This window comes from Poromitra crassiceps (assembly GCF_964638095.1).
Source record: "Poromitra crassiceps genome assembly, chromosome: 6".
NCBI classification, from domain to species: domain Eukaryota; kingdom Metazoa; phylum Chordata; class Actinopteri; order Beryciformes; family Melamphaidae; genus Poromitra; species Poromitra crassiceps.
In genome coordinates, this window is record NC_139627.1 from 62763860 (window position 1) to 62787355 (window position 23496).

Below are 23496 nucleotides of genomic sequence, written 5' to 3' on the forward strand. Positions count from 1 at the left end.
GCAAACGATAATTCATGTCATCTATTATGTCAGCAACCAACCCATCTGTCCATTTTCAAACCCCTTTAACGGTACCATAGCAAGGAAGTTGGTGATCTGACATTAGGCTAACTCCTCTTGATGTAGCAAGGCGTTAGTTAGCTAACAGTAGCTAACTTAAAGAGATACTCAACACTTTTTTCTGCTAAAAATCAATATATATTGGAAATGAGCTGTGTTCTTGATGAATCCAGGTCAAAGTCCTGACATTTACTGTAAATCTGAGTAATTCCTCATCTCTTCTCACATACCTATGCAGTTCCATACATCCCTAAAAGGCAAAAAGGCGTTAGGCTCAAATTTCCCTCTCTTTCTATTGGCTGAGCTCTTGATCAGTGACATCACCAAACCCAGCCCGCCCATCTCTCACGCCTAGGCCCCTCGCATAAAAGTGCCTGCACACCACGCTGGGCCTTGTATGGAGTCTGGAGAATTGCTGAATAGAGATAGAGAGATTGTTTTGATTAGAGTGCATAGTGTACATTGTAGTTGTGTGTTTGTAGTATTTAGTAGTTTAGGTTTAGTTTTAGAGTACGTCAGATAGCCTAGGTTGTGTGTTTGTAAAATAAATAAAAAATAAATGTTTGTTGAGTTGAGTTTAGTGGCCAGGGACAGGTTAGGGATAGTCATGGGTCGAAAGTGTTGTGTTCCCGCGTGCAAAAGCTACACCGGTGTGGAGTGCACCAGTTTCCCGGAGACCCGGACATCAGGCTGGAATGGCTGAGACAACTGGGCCTAGCAGATCCGCTGCCTCAAGAGGGTGTTTGGCTGCAATCCTGCATCCCCCCCTGGATAGTCTCTCTAACTAACCCATTGCCCCAGTAGGGCAGCGCCGGTGTCACGGCCACTACCAGCAATACGCTGTGTTGTTTTATGTGAATATTTCTGCTCGTTAGAATGCATTTCAAGAAACTGCTCTAGCTTTCATTGCAAAACTTCAGCCAATGCTATTAGCCAACTCCTTAAAAGCATAGTTAACTGTTAATAAGTGCATAGTTAACTGCTAATAAGGTAATAACAAACTATTAGGCTTAATAAAGTAACAAAACCAGCTAGTAAAGGTGGTTATAAAGTGCTTATAAATGTCTTATAAGCTACCAATAAATATGTTTATAATGCGATTATTAACACTTATATAGTATTATTAACATAATAATAGTGTTAATAAGCACCTTATAAGAGCCTTATTACCTATTAATTAACGCTTATTAATAGAACCTTAATATAAAGCGTTACCACAATTTCTTCTTCTTCTTCTGTTTGGTTTTACGGTGGAACAGAAGAAGACGTGCTAAAACTGTAAGACCAAAACTCACAAAAAAGTTGATATCTCATAATCAGCAACATGGTCCTCTGCTCTAAAAATGTTCCAATTTTGTGAGTTTTTGCAACGTCATTGGAGCCCGATTATTGCTGCTTGCGACTATTATTATCATTGTTTGTATCTGTCTATCTCTCTCTCTTTCTTTTAGTCCGTGGGCGAGTTACAGCAGAAGAGGCGGAGTTTGAATTTATTCCGTGATCACATGATGGACCTGGAGCTCTCAATCATCCGACAGCAGGCACTGGTCTACACACACCTGAGTCCTGCCGACAGGTAACACACACACGCGCACCCAGGCACACACACACACACACACACACACACACACACACACACACACACAAACACACACGTATGTCTCCTACAGTAGTCTCAACTAAATCTACTAAGAGTAATGCTGTCAAGTAAGTCTAACCATGGACCATCTAAAAATGTGGTCAGCGTGACTCTGTCCACTGTGAGTATGGGAGTTTGGCCACCCCCCAAAAAAACAACAACAAAAACAAACGTTTCCATTTAACAGTTTCTTTGCCGAAATTGTGACATAGAAACATTTTTAGGCCGTGGACCAATGTTTAAAAAAAGAATTGAGATTAGGCTGGTAGTTCATATCACACTAATGTACTTTCAAGTGCTCATTTTTTGGATAAGTTTATTTTTAATGAGTTACTTGATGATATAAAAAGGGCTGATTGACAGCTGTGACAGCCACTCTAAAACCTCCGTCAGACTATTATTATTATTATTTGTTTTACTTTTTATTATTATTAGTTCTTTTCCTGTGTCTGAGCCTGTTTGTCTTGTATGTTTACCGTTCTATAAAAAAATAAAAAAAATACGTCAGACGGCCGCACGACTGAGAAGGCGTGGCCAGACTCTACTGCACAGACTCTGCCTCCAAATGACGTCACACAACCAAGATGGCCCTTTACTGGAACCAGATATTTTGGCTTCGCTTTTGCCCAGCGGTAGGAAGTGGAGATGCATCATTCATCTTTTATACACTCAATGTTCTAACCGTGTGTGTGTGTGTGTGTGTCTGTGTGTGTGTGTGTGTGTGTGTGTGTGTGTGTGTGTGTGTGTGCGCGTGTGTTCGCGTGCGCTCAGGCTGGAGGCGGAGCAGCTGCAGGCTCTGAGGTCAGAGGTCAGGGAGGAGCTACAGGAGCTGGAACAACAACTGGAGGACAGACTGACAGAGCTGACCCAACACACACACCACACGGTAGCTAACATTAGCAGCTACATAGGCGATTCTAGCCCTTCCAAACAGGGGTTGCACCACCCAGAAGTCAATATTACTCCGATAGGGGGGGGATAAAGAAATTTTGTAAATTTTAAAATAAAATGCATTAATCTGGGGCACTCTGAGAGCAAAATGAAGAGGCTAGTAGATATGAAGAACTACACACATCACATTAATATCCTCTTCACTATGCTGTGGCTTTACAGTGATGACAAAATAATTGTCTCCTTATATAGCCTATTCTATCTGCATGATAGTGTTTCCCAACCACTGAACCGTGGCCCACTGGTGGGCCTCAGAGCACCATGTAGTGGGCTCCTAAAGCAGGTGTTTGCAGTCAACTACTTGAAATTAATATGTGGCAGTCAAAATCTATTTGTGGTGCTCAAAATTTATTGTGGTGTACCTCCACAGATAGATAACTGTATAGGAGACACTGAATGCTATAGTAGGATATGACAACACATTCTGAACAGGGCACTCCTGAAAAAGAGAGCATTTCTCTCAGTGAGACTCCCCCTGTATAAATAAAAGGTAAAAAAATAAAAACAATAATCATCTGGCCACTAGGGGTTGCACGTGCAGCCAGTGCACCAACGTATAATCGCGCATGAGCAGCTGTACAACTGTTGTATAAAAGCATGATCACACTTGAGTACATGTTGTACTGGATATCATCACGGCTGCCTGTGACACAGCCGTGATGATATTACAGTACATCACACCCTCTCGTGTCATATTGCTTAATTAGATCTGGCTGTTAAGTGGTTTTAGGTCTGGCTGTTACGTTGTTTTAGAACTCTGCTGTTACGTGGTTTTAGATCTGGCTGGTACGTGGTTTTAGATCTGGTTGTTACGTGGTTTCAGATCTGGCTGTTACGTGGTTTTAGATCTGGCTGTTACGGGGTTTTAGATCTGGCTGTTACGTGGTTTTAGATCTGGTTGTTACATGGTTTCAGATCTGGCTGTTACGGGGTTTTAGGTCTGGCTGTTACGTGGTTTGTTTTAGATCTGGCTGTTACGTGGTTTTAGATCTGGTTGTTACGTGGTTTCAGATCTGGCTGTTACGGGGTTTTAGGTCTGGCTGTTACGTGGTTTGTTTTAGATCTGGCTGTTACGTGGTTTTAGATCTGGCTGTTACGTGGTTTGTTTTAGATCTGGCTGTTACATGGTTTTAGATCTGGCTGTTACGTGGTTTTAGATCTGGCTGTTACGGGGTTTTAGGTCTGGCTGTTACATGGTTTTAGATCTGGCTGTTACGTGGTTTTAGATCTGGCTGTTACGGGGTTTTAGATCTGGCTGTTACGTGGTTTTAGATCTGGTTGTTACATGGTTTCAGATCTGGCTGTTACGGGGTTTTAGGTCTGGCTGTTACGTGGTTTGTTTTAGATCTGGCTGTTACGTGGTTTTAGATCTGGCTGTTACGTGGTTTGTTTTAGATCTGGCTGTTACATGGTTTTAGATCTGGCTGTTACATGGTTTTAGATCTGGCTGTTACATGGTTTTAGATCTGGCTGTTACGTGGTTTTAGATCTGGCTGTTACGTGGTTTGTTTTAGATCTGGCTGTTACATGGTTTTAGATCTGGCTGTTACGTGGTTTTAGATCTGGTTGTTACATGGTTTCAGATCTGGCTGTTACGGGGTTTTAGGTCTGGCTGTTACGTGGTTTGTTTTAGATCTTGCTGTTACATGGTTTTAGATCTTGCTGTTACATGGTTTTAGATCTGGCTGTTACATGGTTTTAGATCTGGCTGTTACATGGTTTTAGATCTGGCTGTTACGGAGTTTTAGATCTGGCTGTTATGTGGTTTTAGCTCTGGCTGTTACGGGGTTTTAGCTCTGGCTGTTACGTGGTTTGTTTTAGATCTGGCTGTTACATGGTTTTAGATCTGGCTGTTACATGGTTTGTTTTAGATCTGGCTGTTATGTGGTTTTAGCTCTGGCTGTTACATGGTTTTAGGTCTCAGTCTCACTGTTATGTGGAATTAGGTCAGGCTGTTACGTGGTTTTAGGTCAGGCTGTTACTTGGTTTTAGGTCTCGCTGTTCTGCCCAAAACACACACAAACCGTAGACACAAAACAATGCCGGAGCAGGCAGCAGGGATGCGGGGACATTTTTTAAGTCGGGGGTGCTGCAAGGAAGGGACTTTTGGCTGTTTTTGAGGCCAGATTTAGAGGAATATTTTAAATCAACATTAGGATCAGACTGTTGTGATGTCATTATTCAGTCTTTTCTCACCCACTTACATGTCACCAGTTGTTCTCCCTGCCATCATCATCATGTTTTCTCTCTCTCTCTCCCTCTTCGCTCTGAATGCCACAGTTAACGCGGCTTTAAAGTTGCTCAACATTCATGATTTTAGTATTAATTTGAATAACTATTTCACACACATTTTAGGACATTTTACAGTACAACAGACAGTGAACTTGTCTCCACAACACTAAAACAACCTCTCTATCTCGGATTTTTCATTTGTTTTGTTTTCTCCACTATAGTCCCATAGATTCACACACTTTATCTTTACTGGTCCAGTTGTTGTGGCATCATTTGAATTTGTCATGAGATTCAGAAGACGTTTGATTTTGCCATTCCATCCAGGAGAAATAAATATATCTCTCTGTCTCGAGCGACAGAGAGAGCCTCCATGTCTGTGCTTGCGGGGGGAGTGAGTGGGCAACTCACCTGCTCTGCAGCAGACTAGAGACACAGAGAGATGGTGGAGAGAAGTAGCATTTACAATTGTGTTTTATAACATTACCTCAGTAGAATCTATGTTGTTTCCTTGCCACAAGTACGGCAATGTTTGCTTGAAACACAAGAAATCCATCTAAACATGAAATACAAGCGGAGTGCGCAGTTCTTGAATGCCTGGCTAACAGGGGTGTGTTCAACCTAATGGGGAAAGAAACGATGTGCCTCTTCCTGTGCTTTTTCCTATAGGTTACATTACATTACATTACATTACATTACATCTTCCTGTGCTTTTTCCTTTAGGTTCCGGGTTGAATGTCATGTTTCCTTGTATATTTCAACACACCACCGTTCCGTTTAAATAAAGATTTTTCTATGTGTTGTCGGGGTAACGTTAAGTACTGTATGTAGCCACAGAGTTAACGTCCATCCTCTCTTGCTCTCATTTGATCACTCACCTGATGCATGTGACACTACCTGGCATCGCTTTGCAGGTACAGCTCCCCGCCAGAGGGGGTGCTGGAGCCCCCTAAGCACCCCTAGTTCCAGCGTCCCTGAGCCGGAGTGCCAACAAACTACATTTGAAGGCTGCGTAGCGGCCTGATAATCTAGTTTGATAAATCAGTTCTCCTCTCCTCAGGGTTTCCATGGAGACGGCAGTGTTGACAGTCTCTCCACGGCTTCGGCACTGAGAGCTATGGAGCCGGTCAGTACACACACACGCGCGCGCGCGTGCACACACACACACACACACACACACACAGCTGCAGCTAGCTAGCTGGCTGGCTAACAAGCCATGACAACAGTCACATAAAGAAATGGGGTTCAAATGTGTGAGACAATGGTTTTGTACCCTGGAGACAAAGCTACATTCAACAGCAGCAGCCAAGCGTTCTGGCTAGCGTTTGCATTGCTAGTTAGGAACAGCATCTTTAACATTAGCTAGCGCTCAGTATCTTTGTCTGTCTTATTAAAAAAAAATGCTTTTACTAAACGAGATTCTGGGAATAACGTTTCCAAGCATGGAAATCAAGATAGCTAAAATGTGTTATTGACAGTCTAGCTTTGCTGTCTATAGAGTGCCAAAGCCGACGTCACTACATGCTTCAGCATGCGTACCAAGAGATTTTCATCTGCCATTTATTTTCCCATAGACATTTCGTAAAATGCTTATAAAAATAGTTTTACTTGGTCAAACCAAACGATTCAGCTATATCTAGAAACAGGAGAGATGACAGAACATTTAAAGGAGAATTTCGGTTTTTTACACCACGGTCCTCATTTCCAGTTTAGAATATGATGTTTTACTCACCGAAATAGTTTCGCTTCATTTGGAGGCCCACGGAAGATTTTGAGCTCCGAGTAGTCTCCTCAAACAGGCTATAACGAGAGCCTGCGGCGAGTGCGGGGCATGCTGCACACACTCTGTAAATGACACTTTTTCGGTCACATCGCGGTTCATTATGGTTGTAAATATAATTATTTAGCTAATAGCTAGAAGCTAAGCTAACAACAACAAAAGAGTCGGCTCCGATCTGCCCCGGATGCGGTTACAGTGCTCATCTTCTTCTTCTGTGCTTTCTCTGAAGAAGTGTGGTAAGAAGAGAAACCACAGAAGAAGATGAACACTGTAACCCCATCCAGGGCAGATCTACGTTGACTGTTGTGTTGGAACTGGAAATGAGGACCGTGGTGTAAAAAACCGAAATTCTCCTTTAACTGCGACCAAAAAAAAGTTATTGATTTTAAAATATTTTTTTGATTTTCTTTGATTTTTTTATTTTTTTTTGGTCTGAGTGAAAATAGAAAACTGGAAAATCCTGCCTCTGTCCATGATTGGTCGCATAAACTCAATTAAGATAGTTTCACTTCCCAGGTTCCTCTATCTGTGTCAAAACCTCCCCATCTTTCTTACATGAGCTTTAAAAAAAAATGGACTCCATAATTCTGTCTTACATCTGGAACTATAAGAACCATAGAATTTTGAAAATGCATTTGCAAAAACCTAAGTCTGAAGGAGGGCTGGCCTTACCAGTGTTTAGGCACTACTACTGGGCTGCCAATGTTAGGGCTCTAATGTTTTGACTTCAAGGGACCCCTGGCAATCAAACTCCCAGGGGCCCTCTGTGGCTGAAAATGGAGGCCAGCTCTATTGGCAACTCTTCAATGCCAGCCATACTATTTGCTAAGTTAGAGACCTTAGAAGATTTAAATGTAAGTTTGGTTGTGAAAAACTCTGTCAGAATTCTAAACCAAATTAGGAGTGTTTTGAGTCTACCAGATGTTTCTGTCCATATGCCAATTTGTTTCTATTACTCTTTTCTGCCTCCGTGGTCAGACAGAAACTACCATGCCTGGAGTGAGAAGGGGCTAGTTTCCATCAAAGACCTATACATACAGTAGATGATCATTTTGCATCCTTTGATTTACTGAAGAGGAAGTTTGAGTTGCCCGGCACGAAATGGCTCAGATTCCTGCAACTCAGAAATTATGTTCGATCCAGGATTCGCACCTTTGAACTGCTCCCAAATTAACATGCTTTTTTCGATGTATTGCTAAGCCACCCTCACTCCAAGCATCTCATTTCTAGATTTGGATTGTCTGTTTGACAACTGCACCACAGCCATTACTGGCCTTCTGGCCTACCTTGATGAGGTTAGGGGCGACGGGTGATTCGCCCGGCTGGTCTCCCATAGACCCCCTTGTGCAGGATCCCATGCATAACTTTTTTTTTTTTACAAGCACCTTCACCAAGTTGTAATATTGGAGTGTGTGTGTGTGTGTGTGTGTGTGTGTGTGTGTGTGTGTGTGTGTGTGTGTGTTGTTTTCGGTTTTTTTGTTCTTGTTTGTTTTTGTCTGAGTTTGTTTGTTTTGTGTGTTGGTGTTATAAAAAGGGGAGAAAAGATAGCTGTACATTCTAAGCTGCATACTATCATTGTTGTTCTTGTAAAATCTGATTGCTTGATCATGTACCAATGCAAAAAAAAAGACAGACCGAGAGAGAAGTCGGGTCATTTTCCCATTCACACTACCAACTACTTTCTTTACATTCACACTACCAACTACTTTCTTTACATTCACACTACCAACTACTTTCTTTACATTCACACTACCAACTACTTTCTTTACATTCACACTACCAACTACTTTCTTTCTGCAGTACCTACGTTGCCCCCCATTGGACATTCGAAATAATACAATTTCCGCTATGGCCTCACAGAAAGAGAGGCTGAAATGCCCACTGGTATGGTGTGAACACCCAGTCTCTATAGTCTTTGGCCAGTGATTTTCAGTGGATGCAGGACAATAACACTTTTGTCTGTCTGCCTGGTTTGGACAACCTGACTCATAGGGTGACCTTGCCACTAGCCTTGGCCCTTTAGTCTCCCTTAATCGACCGTTCATCAGACATCTCAGTGTGTATTTTGACACCTCATTCAAACTTGTCAAGCAGATCAGCTCGGTTGTCAAAACCTGCTTTTTCCAGCTAAGACTGTTAGCCAAGGTCAAGGTACTGTATATCTATCTCCTAAAGACTTTGAGAAAGTAATCCATGCTTTTATTATGTCTAGACTCGACTACTGTAACTACTGTATGTAGGTCTGGACCAGTCATCACTTCAATGCCTGCAGTTAGTCCAAAATGCAGCTGCTCGGCTCCTAACCAGGAAAATATAGCGCGACCACTGTGTTGGCCGCCCTTCATTGGCTTCCGGTCCGCTTTAGGATCAATTTTAAGATTTTGTCTTCAAGGTTTTAAATGGATTGGCGCCATCCTACCTGGCAGATCTCATACATATACATACTCATACTCATACTCATAGATCTCATACATACTCCATCCAGGGCACTGAGGTTGACAAACCAGATGCTCCTAGATGTGCCGAGATTGAGGCGGAAAAATAGAGGCGACTGAGCGTTCGTGGTGGCTGCCCCTAATCTGTGGAACAGCTTACCTGTCCACATACGAGCTGCTGAGTCTTTCAAGTCGCTACTAAAGACTCATCTTTACTCTCTGGCTTTCAACTCGAGCTGAGTTGTCATTTCGACTTCATCTTACTGTGTTTATCTCTGTGTTTATTGTTTTACTGTTTATTAATTGTACTATTTTACTGTATATTTGTGCTTTTACATGTTAAGCACTTTGGTCAACTGCGGTTGTTTTAAATGTGCTATACAAATAAACTTTGCCTTGCGTGTCTGTCTGCCTGGTTGTCTGGCTGTCCAGGTGTCTGACCTCCTCAGAGAGCAGGTCTTCCTCCAATCAGAGCTTAGCTACGAAGGACACGCCCCCTCCACTGGCCCCTCCTCCCGGTCCTCTAGTCCAGTCAGAAGAGGCGGGGACAGAGCAGGAAGAGGCAGTGACAGAGGCGGAAGAGGCGGCGACAGAGGCGGAGTGTACCGAGCATCAATCAATATAACCCCCGCCCCCCCACCTCGCCCCCACACAGACACTAAGGATGAGGAGACACCAGTGGAGGGAGGAGCCAGAAAGGGAGGACGAATGGAGGACCTCCAGGAGCTCATCAAAGAGGTAGTCACCACACTTTTACTTTGGAGCTCAGAGAGGTAGAGTTAACACGCGTTTACTTTGAAGCTAGGTTCATCAGAGGTAGAGTCAGCACGCTTTTACTTTGAAGCTAGGTTAATCAGAAAGGTAGCGTTAGCACACTTTTACTTTGAAGCTCAGAGAGGTAGTCAGCACACTTTTACTTTAAAGCTCAGAGAGGTAAAGTCAGCACACTTTTACTTTAAAGCTCAGAGAGGTAGAGTCGTCAGCACACTTTCTCTTCGAAGCTCAGAGAGGTAGAGTCAGCATGCTTTTACTTTGAAGCTCAGAGAGGTAGAGTCAGCATGCTTTTACTTTGAAGCTCAGAGAGGTAGAGTCGTCACATGTTTACTTTGAAGCTCAGAGAGGTAGAGTCAGCATACCTTTACTTTAAAGCTCAGAGAGGTAGAGTCATCACACGTTTACTTTGAAGCTCAGAGAGGTAGAGTCATCACACGTTTACTTTGAAGCTCAGAGAGGTACGTCACACGTTTACTTTGAAGCTCAGAGAGGTAGAGTCAGCATACTTTTACTTTAAAGCTCAGAGAGGTAGAGTCAGCATACTTTTACTTTAAAGCTCAGAGAGGTAGAGTCATCACACGTTTACTTTGAAGCTCAGAGAGGTAGAGTCGTCACATGTTTACTTTGAAGCTCAGAGAGGTAGAGTCAGCACACTTTTACTTTAAAGCTCAGAGAGGTAGACTCAGCACACATTTACTTTGAAGCTCAGAGAGGTAGGGTCAGCATGCTTTTACTTTGAAGTATTTGCCATTGTATTCATTTGCCAGGGGCTGTCATGAATAAAATCAAGGGGAAATAATCAGTAGAGCTCAGTGATATTAGTTAAGTGAGATTTCTAAGAGATTTTTACGTGGCTATAATGGTAGGCTATAATGAGTCACGCATTCAGAAATAATATCGTCTAGGCTAGGGCAACACCACTTCCGGGAACCCCCATCCTGTGTAAGTAGGGTTCCCAGAGTAAAACCTGGCCATTTCCACCACTGCTTATGGATGAGCATCATCTGCTGCATGCCATCGAGAACCGTTGGTCGGATCGACTTCAAACTTTGGGAGTGTGCCCTATTGTGCAGTGCAGTGCCCTGTTTTCGTGCAATTCCGGCATACCGCCACCTACTGGCAACATAGAAAATGTGGTTTATCTCAAGAACTGTTAGTCCGATGGACTTCAACTTTGGGGAGTGCGCTGATGGGAACTCGACACAGTCCACTGCCGAATTTCGTGCAATTCAGCACAGTGCCAACTATTGGCCACACAAAAAGTGGTTTATCTTGAAAACCGTTCGTCCGATCGACTTCAAACTCATGGAGTGCGCTTAGGGAGCTGAATTCTGTGCAATTCGGCACAGCACCACCTACTGGCAACACAAAACGTGGTTTATCTTGAGAACCGTTCATCCGATTGACTTCAAACTTGGGGAGTGTGCTCCTGGGAACTCAAAGTAGTGCGCTGAATTTCTTGCAATTTGACATAGTGCCACCTACTGGCAACACAAAAAGCAGTTTATCTCGAGAAACATTTGACCGATTGTGACTTCAAACTTGGGGAGTGCGCTGCTCGGACCCCGATGGAGTGCGGTGCCGCATTTCATTTGGACTTATTCCAGGACTGTCTGTATGTCTGTCCTTCGCGTATCTCGAGAACAGTTTGTCGGATCGACTTCAAACTTGCGCTTAGGGGGACCTGACAGAGTGCAGTGTGTGTGCGGGGGGGAAGCGCCCACGGGGTGGTGCATGGGGGAACGGGCACTGCACTAGTCTACACTATAATGCCAGCAGCGTCTGTCTCTCTCTCTCTCTGTCACTCTGTCCTTCGCGTATCTCGAGAACCATTGGTCGGACCGACTTCAAACTTCGGGAGTACACTGAGGGTGACCTAACCTAACTTTTTGTGCAATTTGGACATGAAACACATTCAATACTAATACATTTGTGTTCAATTCTGCGCTCCTTCAAGCCCCAGCTGATCTGGGCAGGTCGCTCTGTGACAGTAAGTGAGAAAAGTAAACATTGCTGTGAGTGGAGTCCGTTGAGAGTGAATGGTGAGAATGAGGGGGGGGGGGGGGGTAAAGTAAACATTGCTGTGAGAATGAGGGGTGGCAGCATCCCTCCTCAGGTTCCAATTGAAAAATATTCCAGGACTTTCTGTATGTCTGTCCTTCGCGTATCTCGAGAACCATTTGTCGGATCGACTTCAAATTTGCGCTTAGGGGGACCAGTGCAGTGTGCAGCGAAGCGCCCACGGGGTGGTGCATGGGGGAACGGGCACTGCACTAGTTACATGAAATAACATTACTTTTAGAGAGAAATAAATGTACTGTTGTAGAACCCCCCCCCCCACACACACACACACACACATACAAAACTGTATAACGACGGGAAAGGGGAAACCCTGGTCCTGCCGGGTACCAAGCTTGCCCAACTGTTATTGAAGCACAGAGCGAAAAGGGGCAGGACTTAGGAAAGGTCAATTATAAATTGTGTGTGTTGTTGTGTGTTGTGTTTTGTGTCTTATGTCTGTCTGTATGTGTGTTTCAGATCAGAGAGAAGGTGGAACGGGAGGTGCGACAGGAGATCTACAGCGAGCTGTTGGCTGCCGCGGCCGTGTCGCCACGGAGATCGCCCAGACAGTCACAGTACCCCCTGTAGTCAACAGCAGAGCACTGCCCTAACTACAGCCTTTTAGCAACCACAGTCTTACTGTGCATTAGCCTTAACGTGCGTTAACGTACCTTGCGTTAGCCTTCCCGTGCGTTAGCTTTCCCGTGCGTTAGCCTTACTGTGCGTTAGACTTACTGTGCTGTTAGCCTTACTGTGCATTAGCCTTATCGTGCTGTTAACCTTACCGTGCGTTAGCCTTACCGTGCGTTAGCCTTACTGTACGTTAGCCTTATCATGCATTCACACCAAGGTGAAAAAAAGCTTCACTCGCACGGGCGATGAGTCGAAAATCGCGTCATTCACGTGTCTGTAACACTGTATATTCAGTAACACTGTCTGTGTAACACTATGTGCCTATAACACTGTATGTCTGTAACACTGTTGATAAGATGTAGTACTAAAGGGAACATGCCCCCCCCCCACACACACACACATCTATCAGGAGCCGGTTGCGCAAAACGCCCTAAGTCAAGATTCTCCGTGTTAAGGTCTCCTTAAAATAAAATCGGTTGGACAAAACACCCTTAAGGTCGGAGATCTACTTGCTCTTGGCTATGTGTTTGCATGCGTATCCTGCGTCCGTTTGGAACGTCAGTCAAGCATGTCCTGTTGTTTATTGCGATAAATGAAAATGAATGGACATTAAGGCTGTACACTATGAGAACTGTGTCTGTTAGCCAACTGTCAAAACACAACTGAAAGCTTTATCAAAGCTCTCACTAGTTCTTCTAGTGTTTTTTTTTGTCTTTTCTTCCGCCATTTTTTTATATATATTTTTTTTACTGCATGGGACCTAAGAGATTTCATTCCCCATTACATTTTCCATACAGTAGACATTTTATAGAATCCTTATAAAAAATAGTTTTATTTGGTCAAACCAAGTAATTCAGCTATATTTAGAATAAGGAGAGACCATAGAACTTTTCATTCAGAGCTCACACAAAAACGCAGATAGTTTTGGTGAGGTTTTTGCTGAAGTCTCTTAGGCCCCATTCCAACACCAGAAGAAGGTGTGACTTTGGCACTCTATAGCTAACTTTGTGAGACAATAACAGGTATCACAAGCGCAAGCAAACAACGAATGAAAAAAGGTAGAATTTTACTGCTGTAAAAACTCTTTCAATGCAGTAAACCTTTAAAAACCTTTTTCTGTGCAACACTTAAGTGGCATACTTAAGGATAAACCATAAGGTGTTTTGTGTAACCAGACCCTCTTCCTCTGCTGTCAACATTCCTACATACAGATGCTACCTGTTTCCAAGGGCACTACTTCCACAAAAGTAGTGCAGCAGTGTTTGCGGTAAAGTTTTGTTTGTTTCTTTCCTTGAGTTTTTTGCAGCAGCAACTCCAACAAGATGGTAAATGAAAGGTGAGAATCCACAGATTCCAATGATATTAGTCTGATCACTCTACGACCAAAACTCGCTGAACTAGCAGCTGAAGAATAACACGTCCTGCTGCCACCGCGGCGGCAATAGTGCCCTTGGAAACATCTATACACGTCATCATCATCATCATCATGGCCCCATGCGTCACTGTGGTCTGGAATGCTACTCAACACCTCAACCAGTGCAACCAGTACTGACACTAAAACCTCCTCCAGCTGGACTGACCACACCTCAAACAGTACAACCATACTGACACTAAGACCTCCTCCAGCTGGACTGCATATGACCACACCTCAAAAGGGGCGTTCACACCGACCTATTAAAGTTGGTCGCTGGCGTCGAGTTTACATACAAAGTCAATGCAAACGAGCGATTGAGCGTATATTCGCCTGGGAGAATAATCGCTGGGCGTCCGAGCGGCAGAGACAGAGCGACAGGGAGAAAATACGCTCGTCGCTCAAGATGAAATATTCCAACTCGAGCGAAAATACGCTGGCATCAGTCGCTCGCTGTTCAATGCTGATTGGCTGCTGTGTGAGAGCGAGTCAAGGATCACTCTGGCTTGGAACAAACCGCTGGTTTATTGTGTGGCAACAAACCACATTGACAGGCTGACAGCTGACATGAAGTGAAGTCTGTACTACCGGTATGCAGCTCGCATTAGGAGCACGCTGATAGGCTTAGCTTGTAAACAATGACGGTGGCTCGTAGTGGACAAACAGCATGACATTGCGTAACGTTATATCCCCCACATGTCCGTCATTTCGTGTGCCTGTTGATGAGCGATTTAAACAGAGCGACAGAGGGATTCCAAAGGGGTGACTTGAGCGACAGAGCGAAAAATAAATATCTCGGTGTGAACGCTCCTAAACAGTACAACCAGTACAACCAGTACTGACACTAAGACCTCCCACTAAGAGCTCCTCACACTGTGCGCAGAAACACATTAAGGCGAGACATGGCAGGTGAAAAGCAAGTGTTTTTCCTTTCTCATACTCTGAGCCGGAAACCTCCACTTCAGTAGCACTTACAAACTTTCCAGTTTTAATCCTAACTATATTCTCAAGGTTTCATTGATGGGTGTGTTCATATATAATTCATAGCCTGATTTATATAACATTTTTTATTCCTAAAAACGACAGTATTTTCTGATTTATGGAGTGATACAAAGATATATAAAAAATTCCCTCTGTAAAAGCCTTTGGCTCGAATATATCAACAAAATGAAACAAGAACCTGGCTTTTTCCAATGTTCAGATTTCTGACCTGGATATGTATGCAAATTGGTGCATATTTAAGTAGACAATGCATAATTTGTATATTTGAAACATAACATTTCAGAAAATGTGTAATCCCAAAAATAATTGTGTTAATGTAAGTAATCAACTGGAGATGTTTCATGGTGATATCTGTTAGTTAAAAATGTTGCCCTATTCACCTGTAGTGTCTCACCTTAAATAATAAATGAGGGCTCCTTGATATGAAAAGGGTCACTGCCCCATCAGACCCAGAGCTGCTGCTGCAGGTCCTCAGCTGGACCCAGGACCAGTGCTTTCATCACTAAGCTGGTCTGACCAGGACTATCAGCTGTTCATTAACTCTATCACAACTGTGCCTTCACTTAATGCCTTAACTTAGCGAGAACTACACCTTAACTTAATGACACCTGTGGAGTAGCTTCATAAGAACTAATCCTGAGATTAAACTTAATGAGAAATAAGTCTCAGTGAGAACTAAGTCTTCACTTAATGAGAACTAAGTCTTGATTAAAACTACACCTTAACTTTAATAAGTCTGTGTGTGTAACATATTAGTTGGTGTTGATGACAGTGTGTGTGTGTGTGTGTGTGTGTGTGTGTGTGTGTGTGGGTTGGTGTCTTGTGATGTGAGGAGGTCAAAGGTCAGAGGTGGCTTAACTCAGCAGAAAGTTACAGTAAGTTATGATGATGATGAAGATGATGTCGTCTGGTCATGCCAATGGCTAGAGGAAGGAGCCTAGTGTAGTGCCTGGCCACACCATAATGTATATGACCAGACCATTATATGGGCAAGCAGGAGGCATAGCCCTACGTTTAGCAGCGTTAGCATGTTAGGTTCAAACTGTCTGAGGACGAATATCTGTGCAATAATATGGGAGAAAACACTGATCACAGCAATCATGATCATAAATCACTTTAAAGGCTCAATTGATGCTCAATGTTAAATATGCATACGAACAGAGCCTTCTGTCCGTACCTCTGCCTTCATTTCCTGCCTAATTGTGCACATTTCCTGAAAGCTTACGGATACGGACGGACGAAGTGGAGCAGTACCACACACACATTTGACTCTCTACTGCCCACTAGTGGATGTATTGCTTAACATGATACCAATGTGAAAGACACATGGAAGTATGTGGGCAGTGACGTTTACATCGTTTGAAACGGACGTGTTTATTTTAGCATGAAAATGGAGCGTGAATGAGCCTTAACATTTCAACCAGGACACGATCACAATCCTTCTGCACCACTGTCTGTTTACATGTCTGTCTGTTTACCTGTCTGATCAAAGATCTTTGTCTATGATTATGTCTTCACTGTTGTCTACTGAGGTCTACTATTGTCTGTTGTCAGTGTGGGTGCTGGAGAATCACTGTAGAAATGAGAATAATAAAGATGTATTTATTTTCAATAAAACTGTGAGTGGTGCCTTACTTTCTACATGAGAGGAATGTTGTTTGACCTACAACAGTGTCTTGGTGCTTCACGAAAAAGCTTCACTTTGACCAAACTTACCAAACTACAAAACATTTTATTATTATTTTTTAACATTTTTAGAGTTAAAAATGGCACATAATCTGATTTTCCCCACTACACTGGGTGGGTAGATGCAGGAGATGCCACAACAGCCTGTTCTCCCTGTTACCCTCAGGGAGGAGATACAGGGTCCCAAAAGCACGCACAAATCGCTTGAGGGACAGTTTCTTCCCGCAGGCCATGAGACTCCTTAATATACACAAATAGTGTAGTAGCTGTACTGTACCGTACTGTAGCTGCTACCATTATGTATGTCTAATGTTTAATTGTATGTTTAATTAGGTATATGCTATTTGCACCTGTACGTCAAATACGTCGAATTTAAAATGTTTAAGCACGTCTTAAGTATGCACCTATGTGCAGTGAATATGCCACTGTCTCTGACTTGTCTTATCACTCTACTGCCTTATTGCTTGTTGTGTCTCTTGTTGTTTTTGCACTCATATGCCCCGTTATATTTGTACTATGTTGTAAACGGAGTCCACAGCACAAGAATTTCACACATGATACTTGTACCACGGAGTGACAATAAAAATCTTGAATCTTGAGATACAGAGTAGACAATTAGTTAGACTACAAGGACTGTTCAGTAGAAAAAGTAGCATTTTTTTTAAAGATATAAAATGAATAAATGTAAGGGGGAGGGGGTAATTAAAGGGAGCAAAGCTCCAGGGGAACTGGACAAACTACCTGTGAACTTACCAGACTGTACTTAAAGACCAGGGGCCGGATTCACCAATGTGTTCTTAAGATAGATGTTAAGAAATGACATGAGGAAAATTTAGGAAGTTCTTAAGAAGGCTCTTAAGTGCATTTCCAATATTTTCTTAGTAACAGGGTCATTTCTTAAGATATTCAATTTTCCTACTTAAGAACGTCTTAAGATAGGGTTTGAATGAATAAACTTCAGGCATACTGCCATTGAGGCTAAGAGAGGAGACTAGTAGACAACCCAAAGTGCTTCCATCTACAAAACAAGTGCGGAAAAACCTATTTACAGGTACAGTAGGACAATAGGGCACAGATTTAAACATTGGCTGCCACTGGTGTAAATCTAGTCAAGTATAGGCCCTTGGTTATTTATGGGGGGGTCACTGGAGGAAAATAGGGGAAGGTGATGCTTTTTAAAATTTAGTCTGTTATTAATTTGAGTCCAGAGGAGGGTCATACAATTTTGAATCAATCAAATATATATTTTTATTTGATCTATTTTTGCTTTTCGGAATTCAGCAACTATACCCAACAACACCCCTGCTGGCCAAACCTTTTGGTATGACCCGGTGTATCATTCTCATGGAAAAAAGAAAAGACTCAAAGCCATCGATATAGCCTACAAGCGAGAGCTGGATAAGAGAGGGAGAGAAATGCAGGGACAAGGCACCCCAAATTAATTTATAATAAACACTGGCTATCGAAATACATCATTGTTAATACCCACATATTGTCATTTTCGATGCATGAGGTAATCATGTCGGGTTTGTCTAATTAATGCTCGTCACTCAATGTAGGGAAATAAGGCTTGATGACTATAGCCTACTTCTCTTAAATTTCCAAGAAACAACAAACAAACACATGATGAATAATGTCAGGAGAAAACTGGAGGAGTGCAGAAATGCCTGTTGGATGAGCAGTAGATGGCGGAAATATTAAATCAATTGGCAACTTTGATATTTCCTCTGAGCAAAGTGCGCATTGAAGCCGTGGTCTCTTCCTGCGTGAGTGCGCAGTTTCACCATGTAACGCTTGGTAGCAGTGTGTCAGAATCAGTGTTGGGGGTAACTCATTACAAAAGTAACATATTACATGTAATATATTACTTTTAGCAGTAAATCAGTAATATAACTTATTACTTATAGGATTTCAGTAATATTATACCAGTTACTTTGTCAAGTAACTCAAGTTACAAATTTAGTTACATTTTATTAAATCAAAGCACATATAAAAAAAAATACAATAATTTCCTAATCAAATGGTGTGTTTTTATACAAATAACCACTATAGACAAAGGAAAAGGATAACATTTAGAATTTTGGATTGTTTACACTGACTTCAAGGCGGTTGAAATTATTTTTTGGGATGGTTCCGGGGCGGTGATGTCATTCTGCTACTGCTGCTGTTGTTTTGGTAAAAGTAATGCAAAAGTAGTGTAGGAAGTAACGAGTTACTCTACACAGAGAGTAATATTGTAAAGTAACTTATTACTTTCAAATGAAAGTAACTAGTGATATGTAGTATATTACATTTTGAAAGTAATTTGCCCAACACTGGTCAGAATACACACCTCGGCAGTAGCAGCCTACCAAAACAGTATTCGTGTTATCGAACGCATCAGCGGCCAATAACGATGCCACGACGATAACTGGGCCAAGTTAGAGAAATTGTGTTGTAAACCAGAATACGGGACTATCTATTAGGGATGTTAATGATTAATCGACAATCGATTAATCAATTATTAAGAATTTGATTTGAAAACAAGGGCAGCTTCCAATGTCGGTAAAAGTTCAGCTCTCTGTGATTTTCTCTCTCATAACCCTCTGCACATGTCTCTGACCTGTGGAAACCTTGTCACTGCTGCAGCACCTCGCGCTGTAAGCCTTCACCCAAAACAGACTCAATCCCATCGTCCAAACAATGCAAAAAGAAAACAAACACTCTGGACGTCAGTGTATTTTTTATTTAAACAAATAAAACATGGACAAAGAAATTAAACAATAAAGGGAGAAACATTACATTATGTCAAACTGAAATGTTTTTGCATCATTGCATCATCATCATAAAAAATAGACGAGAGAATAAATACTGTACATGAGGAACCGGAGGACAGATGACCTATGAACTAGGAAGTGTTGGTTTCAAACGTTCAACACGTCTGGGACACACGTGTTCATTTTCAACACGTGTTCTGGGTTTGGAAGACAACTCATCTGACCTGCACTTCAGATAAGATCAAACCTTAAAGTTCTAATCTCGAAGATATCCATTTCCTTCTCTTTGGTGACACCTATGGCTATGAGCGATAATTGCAGGTGAGATCCAAACAGCGTAGCATCATCTGTGTCACTAGCTGTGTTTCCATTACAGTTTTTCGCAAAATAATTGCGATATTTCTACAATTTCGACAATGTACAATTGCGACTTGTAGGCGTTTCCATTGAAGTTAAGTTTGAGTGACGGCGCACACACCTGAACGAAATTCCCCGTTGCAGCAGCTGACACAGTGATTACGCACGGGGATCTGCCCCAAATCCCGTCCCCTGCATGCTCAATGCAAATCACAACATGAAGTTACAACGCATATAAACGAGCCTGATTATCAATTCAAAAGAAAATGAGTGTCAACATATTGCTGGCTGCAGTGAATGCAGTGAGCGCGAGAGGCAGAGGAAAAAAGGTAGCCTACAACTGCGCGCACACAGACAGGCAGCCTGTCACCATGGAGCGATTTCTGTCATTAAACATGATCTATTTTCCCCAGCTCCGCTTTTGCACAACACTCGTCTTTCTGCTAGGTAGCGTTGCTTAAAAGTTTTCCAATTGCTGCGGAGGTTTTTGCCACGGCTTATCGAACCGTTTCTCCCTCATTTTCCTTTCATTTTCCGCTCCGTTTCCAAAGGGGAAGATGGGTCACATGACATGCAAATGCGAAAAATGTGTTTCCATTACACTTTTGCGATAAACTGCTATATCGACACGTCTGAAAAACCACCTCATGAGAGCGCAAAAACTTTTTGCGATATTTGGGAGGTTTTTCGAAATTTACGTGTTTCCATTACCCACTTTCTATTGCGATATATAGATTTTGCGCATTTCTGAGAGTAATGGAAACACGACTACTGTCACCACAGACACCCAATTCATAAATGCTGAAAATGGCTTCCATCAATGGGCAGGCTCAATCACCATTGTGTTAACTCAGTCTAACTCAGTCTTATTTACATGAATATATTTGAGATTATCACACACACAAAACTAAAGTAATTTATTTCTTATGTTTATGTCCCCTAAAAATAATAATCTTGACTATACTGTCTTGTATCTGTGCAACGTTTGCCAGTAGAGAGGTGATTTTACATTCCTCTACTGAAGGGGGAGCTGTCTGATGCTGACAAAAATATGAGATTCAAAAGTATTCTGGGCAAGATAATAAATAAATAAATTCGAAAGCCCATCATTGTCTATATCTGATATGTAAGGCAAAGGAACCGGACTCCAAACTTGGTAACCTGCTGGCTGGAACCTCCAGCACAGAGCGGACTTGTCAGTACAGAGATTACGCTATCATTACTGGCTGACTGTAGCTAACATTAATACCCTGGTTGATATGTCCCGGATCAAGAAAATGATTCTGGCCTTCTCTACAGCTAATATTAGCATGCTAATGTTAGCTACAGATTGCTAGATAGCCATTTATAGCTGACGTTAGCACCAAACACCCTGGTGGGTCAGTCCTGGATCAAGAAAATGATGCTGGCCGAGTCTATAGCTAATGTTAGCATGCTAATGTTAGGCCTGACCGAGGCCTGTGATATTTGGCTACTTAAATATTAAGAACTGTCCTTCCAGCCCATTTTGAGATTTGTTTAACTTTTTATGTAGGAAAACCTTGTTAATCATAGCAGAGCATTTTTGTACATCTTTAAAACGTGAAGGTGTTGGGAAACGCACTCAGTTTCAGATGTGTTAAAAACAACACAGCCTGTTCAGACCGGAACGTTCATTACAAGAGTGGGTGTACTGCCCCTTTAAGCTTCCCTCAATACTTAAATACAATACTAAAATAATGTGTTGTCTCTAGATTCTCTATCTCTATATTCAGGGAAAATCAACATTATTCAGGAGCAAAGTGATAAAATCTGTCTTATGCTAAACGTTCATTACAAGTACAGACTGCACACACACAGACACTTAAAAAATTCATCTTTTTCACAGAGTGTATTTTGGGATGCGCAGCTCGTGTCACTTGTGAATGTTTTAACACGTTAGCTGTGTTAGCTTAGCGTAACATTAGTTTAGCATCACATTAGCTGCATTAGCTTAGCATGACATTTGCTGTGTTAGCTTAGCCTAATGTTATCTGCAACACGCAGCTAACACGCTTTGGTGAAAATTACACATCTTCTCCCAGAGTGAATCACCTGTTTTAAGGCCCTCCGAGTTACCGAGACGTGGATCCGTAACGAGCCTCAGGCCCAGTATTGCTAATAGGAAGATCAAAAAACAAGCAGAGTGAATAGAAAAGAAGCAGCTAATCTGTACATTATTGCATCATGATGACATCATCAGACAGAGACACAGCCCAACAACGAGACTCGGCCCTGTTACTGAGATTCGGCCCAGTATGGAGACTCGTCCCTGTATTGAGACCCAGTGTCACTATACCCGATCTGCACAACTGCGCGATTTGCACCACGCATGCATGAGTGGGTCTGCCATCTTGGACAGCTACGTACACGACTTCACTTGGCCAAACTTCTCTGTCCGTCTCTGCACAACGCATGAACGTCAACAGTAGCTAATATTAGCAGCTAGTGTTAGAGATGCGTTATTGGCAAAACCACACCCTGTGCGTGCCTACATAGCAGTCAAGCGCTGGGATTGGCCAGGCGCCCATGCTCACGTGAGCCAATGGGACGAGCTCCAGCTGCGCTTCCTTGACAAGTTGACACTGACAACAATGAAAAGCTCCACGGCGCACTGCCAACTGGTTTGAAATGACAAAGAAAAACGGTAAATTAACAATGTTTTAACAAATTTTTGCCCCATCAAAACTTCTTTGCAAAACGAACACATTTAGATTGTTCTTAGTAGCGCAACTTTTTTCATCTCTTCTTAATCTGATATTTGAGGCAATATGATCTTTCTCCTCAGAAATTCTGACTCCATGCCCCGTGAGAACAACCCATTTTGTGTCTAAAAGGCAGCAAGTAACACAGATGCAAGAACAATCGATTTGGTGGTCCAGTGCCAGGGCCCTCCTTAGTTTTGCTTGCATCTTAGACACAAAATGGGTCAATTGGGTGGGAAGTGAAAAAGCTAATAGCCTATTAAAAAATAGTCTGATTTTAATATTGATATTATGTACAAAAGATTAAGTAAATACAACGTTTAATCTATGATTTTATATTATTGCATGTTTTTGTTAATTGCAGTTTTTTGTTGGGACTACTGGAACAAAGCTGCCTGTGATTAACTGGACTGGGAGGAAAATGAATAGCTGTGCCAAAATGAAAATGTACTGTATTGTATTTTTCATTTTAGAGCCAATTAAAATATGTCTGCTCTATTTATTGTGTTAAAAGCTTGTGTGTTACATTTTCATTAGCATTCACATAATTTATTTCAATGTCCACTATCAAGAGCAATTCAGTTGGTTATTCAATCGCTGGGCTGGGCGCGCAGAGTGTTTGTGGTGTGGGAGATTCGAGCTGTCAAGAGGCAAGAGCTGTCAAAAGGGAACAGAAGAGCGTGGTCACGGCTGCCAGAATGATTCTCAGATTATGGAAAAGTACATCCTCTCCAGATTTAAAAAAGTGGGTAGAATTCATGTTAGAAATAGTATCATATGAACCAGAGGAGGTTTTTCCAGTGAGGCATAGGAGGATGGTCCTCCTCTATTAGATTGGGGATTTTATATAAAAAAAAAAATTATATATATATTTTTTTTTTTTTCATTTTTCAAAAAAAAATGATAATAAAATATCAATCAAATGTGTTTTTTCTCATGTGCAGACGCTAATTTTTTCATTCATTATATTCTTATATGCTTAAAATGCTTAAACAACAG

At 42.1% G+C, this 23496-nt stretch overlaps 1 protein-coding gene across 2 annotated transcripts in view; it reads left to right on the forward strand.

Annotated features, from left to right (window-relative positions):
- The window catches only part of itprid2 (ITPR interacting domain containing 2), a 108794-nt gene extending 92246 nt beyond the window's left edge, over positions 1 to 16548 (forward strand). For both annotated transcript variants that reach the window (XM_083639327.1, XM_083639328.1), the window contains 5 exons: positions 1512 to 1636; positions 2471 to 2585; positions 5940 to 6005; positions 9527 to 9832; positions 12407 to 16548. In XM_083639327.1, the coding sequence (XP_083495453.1) occupies positions 1512 to 1636; positions 2471 to 2585; positions 5940 to 6005; positions 9527 to 9832; positions 12407 to 12517 (723 nt within the window). In that variant the 3' untranslated portion in view covers positions 12518 to 16548. The remainder of the gene's footprint in view (positions 1 to 1511; positions 1637 to 2470; positions 2586 to 5939; positions 6006 to 9526; positions 9833 to 12406) is intronic.
- The last annotated feature ends 6948 nt before the right edge of the window (positions 16549 to 23496 follow it).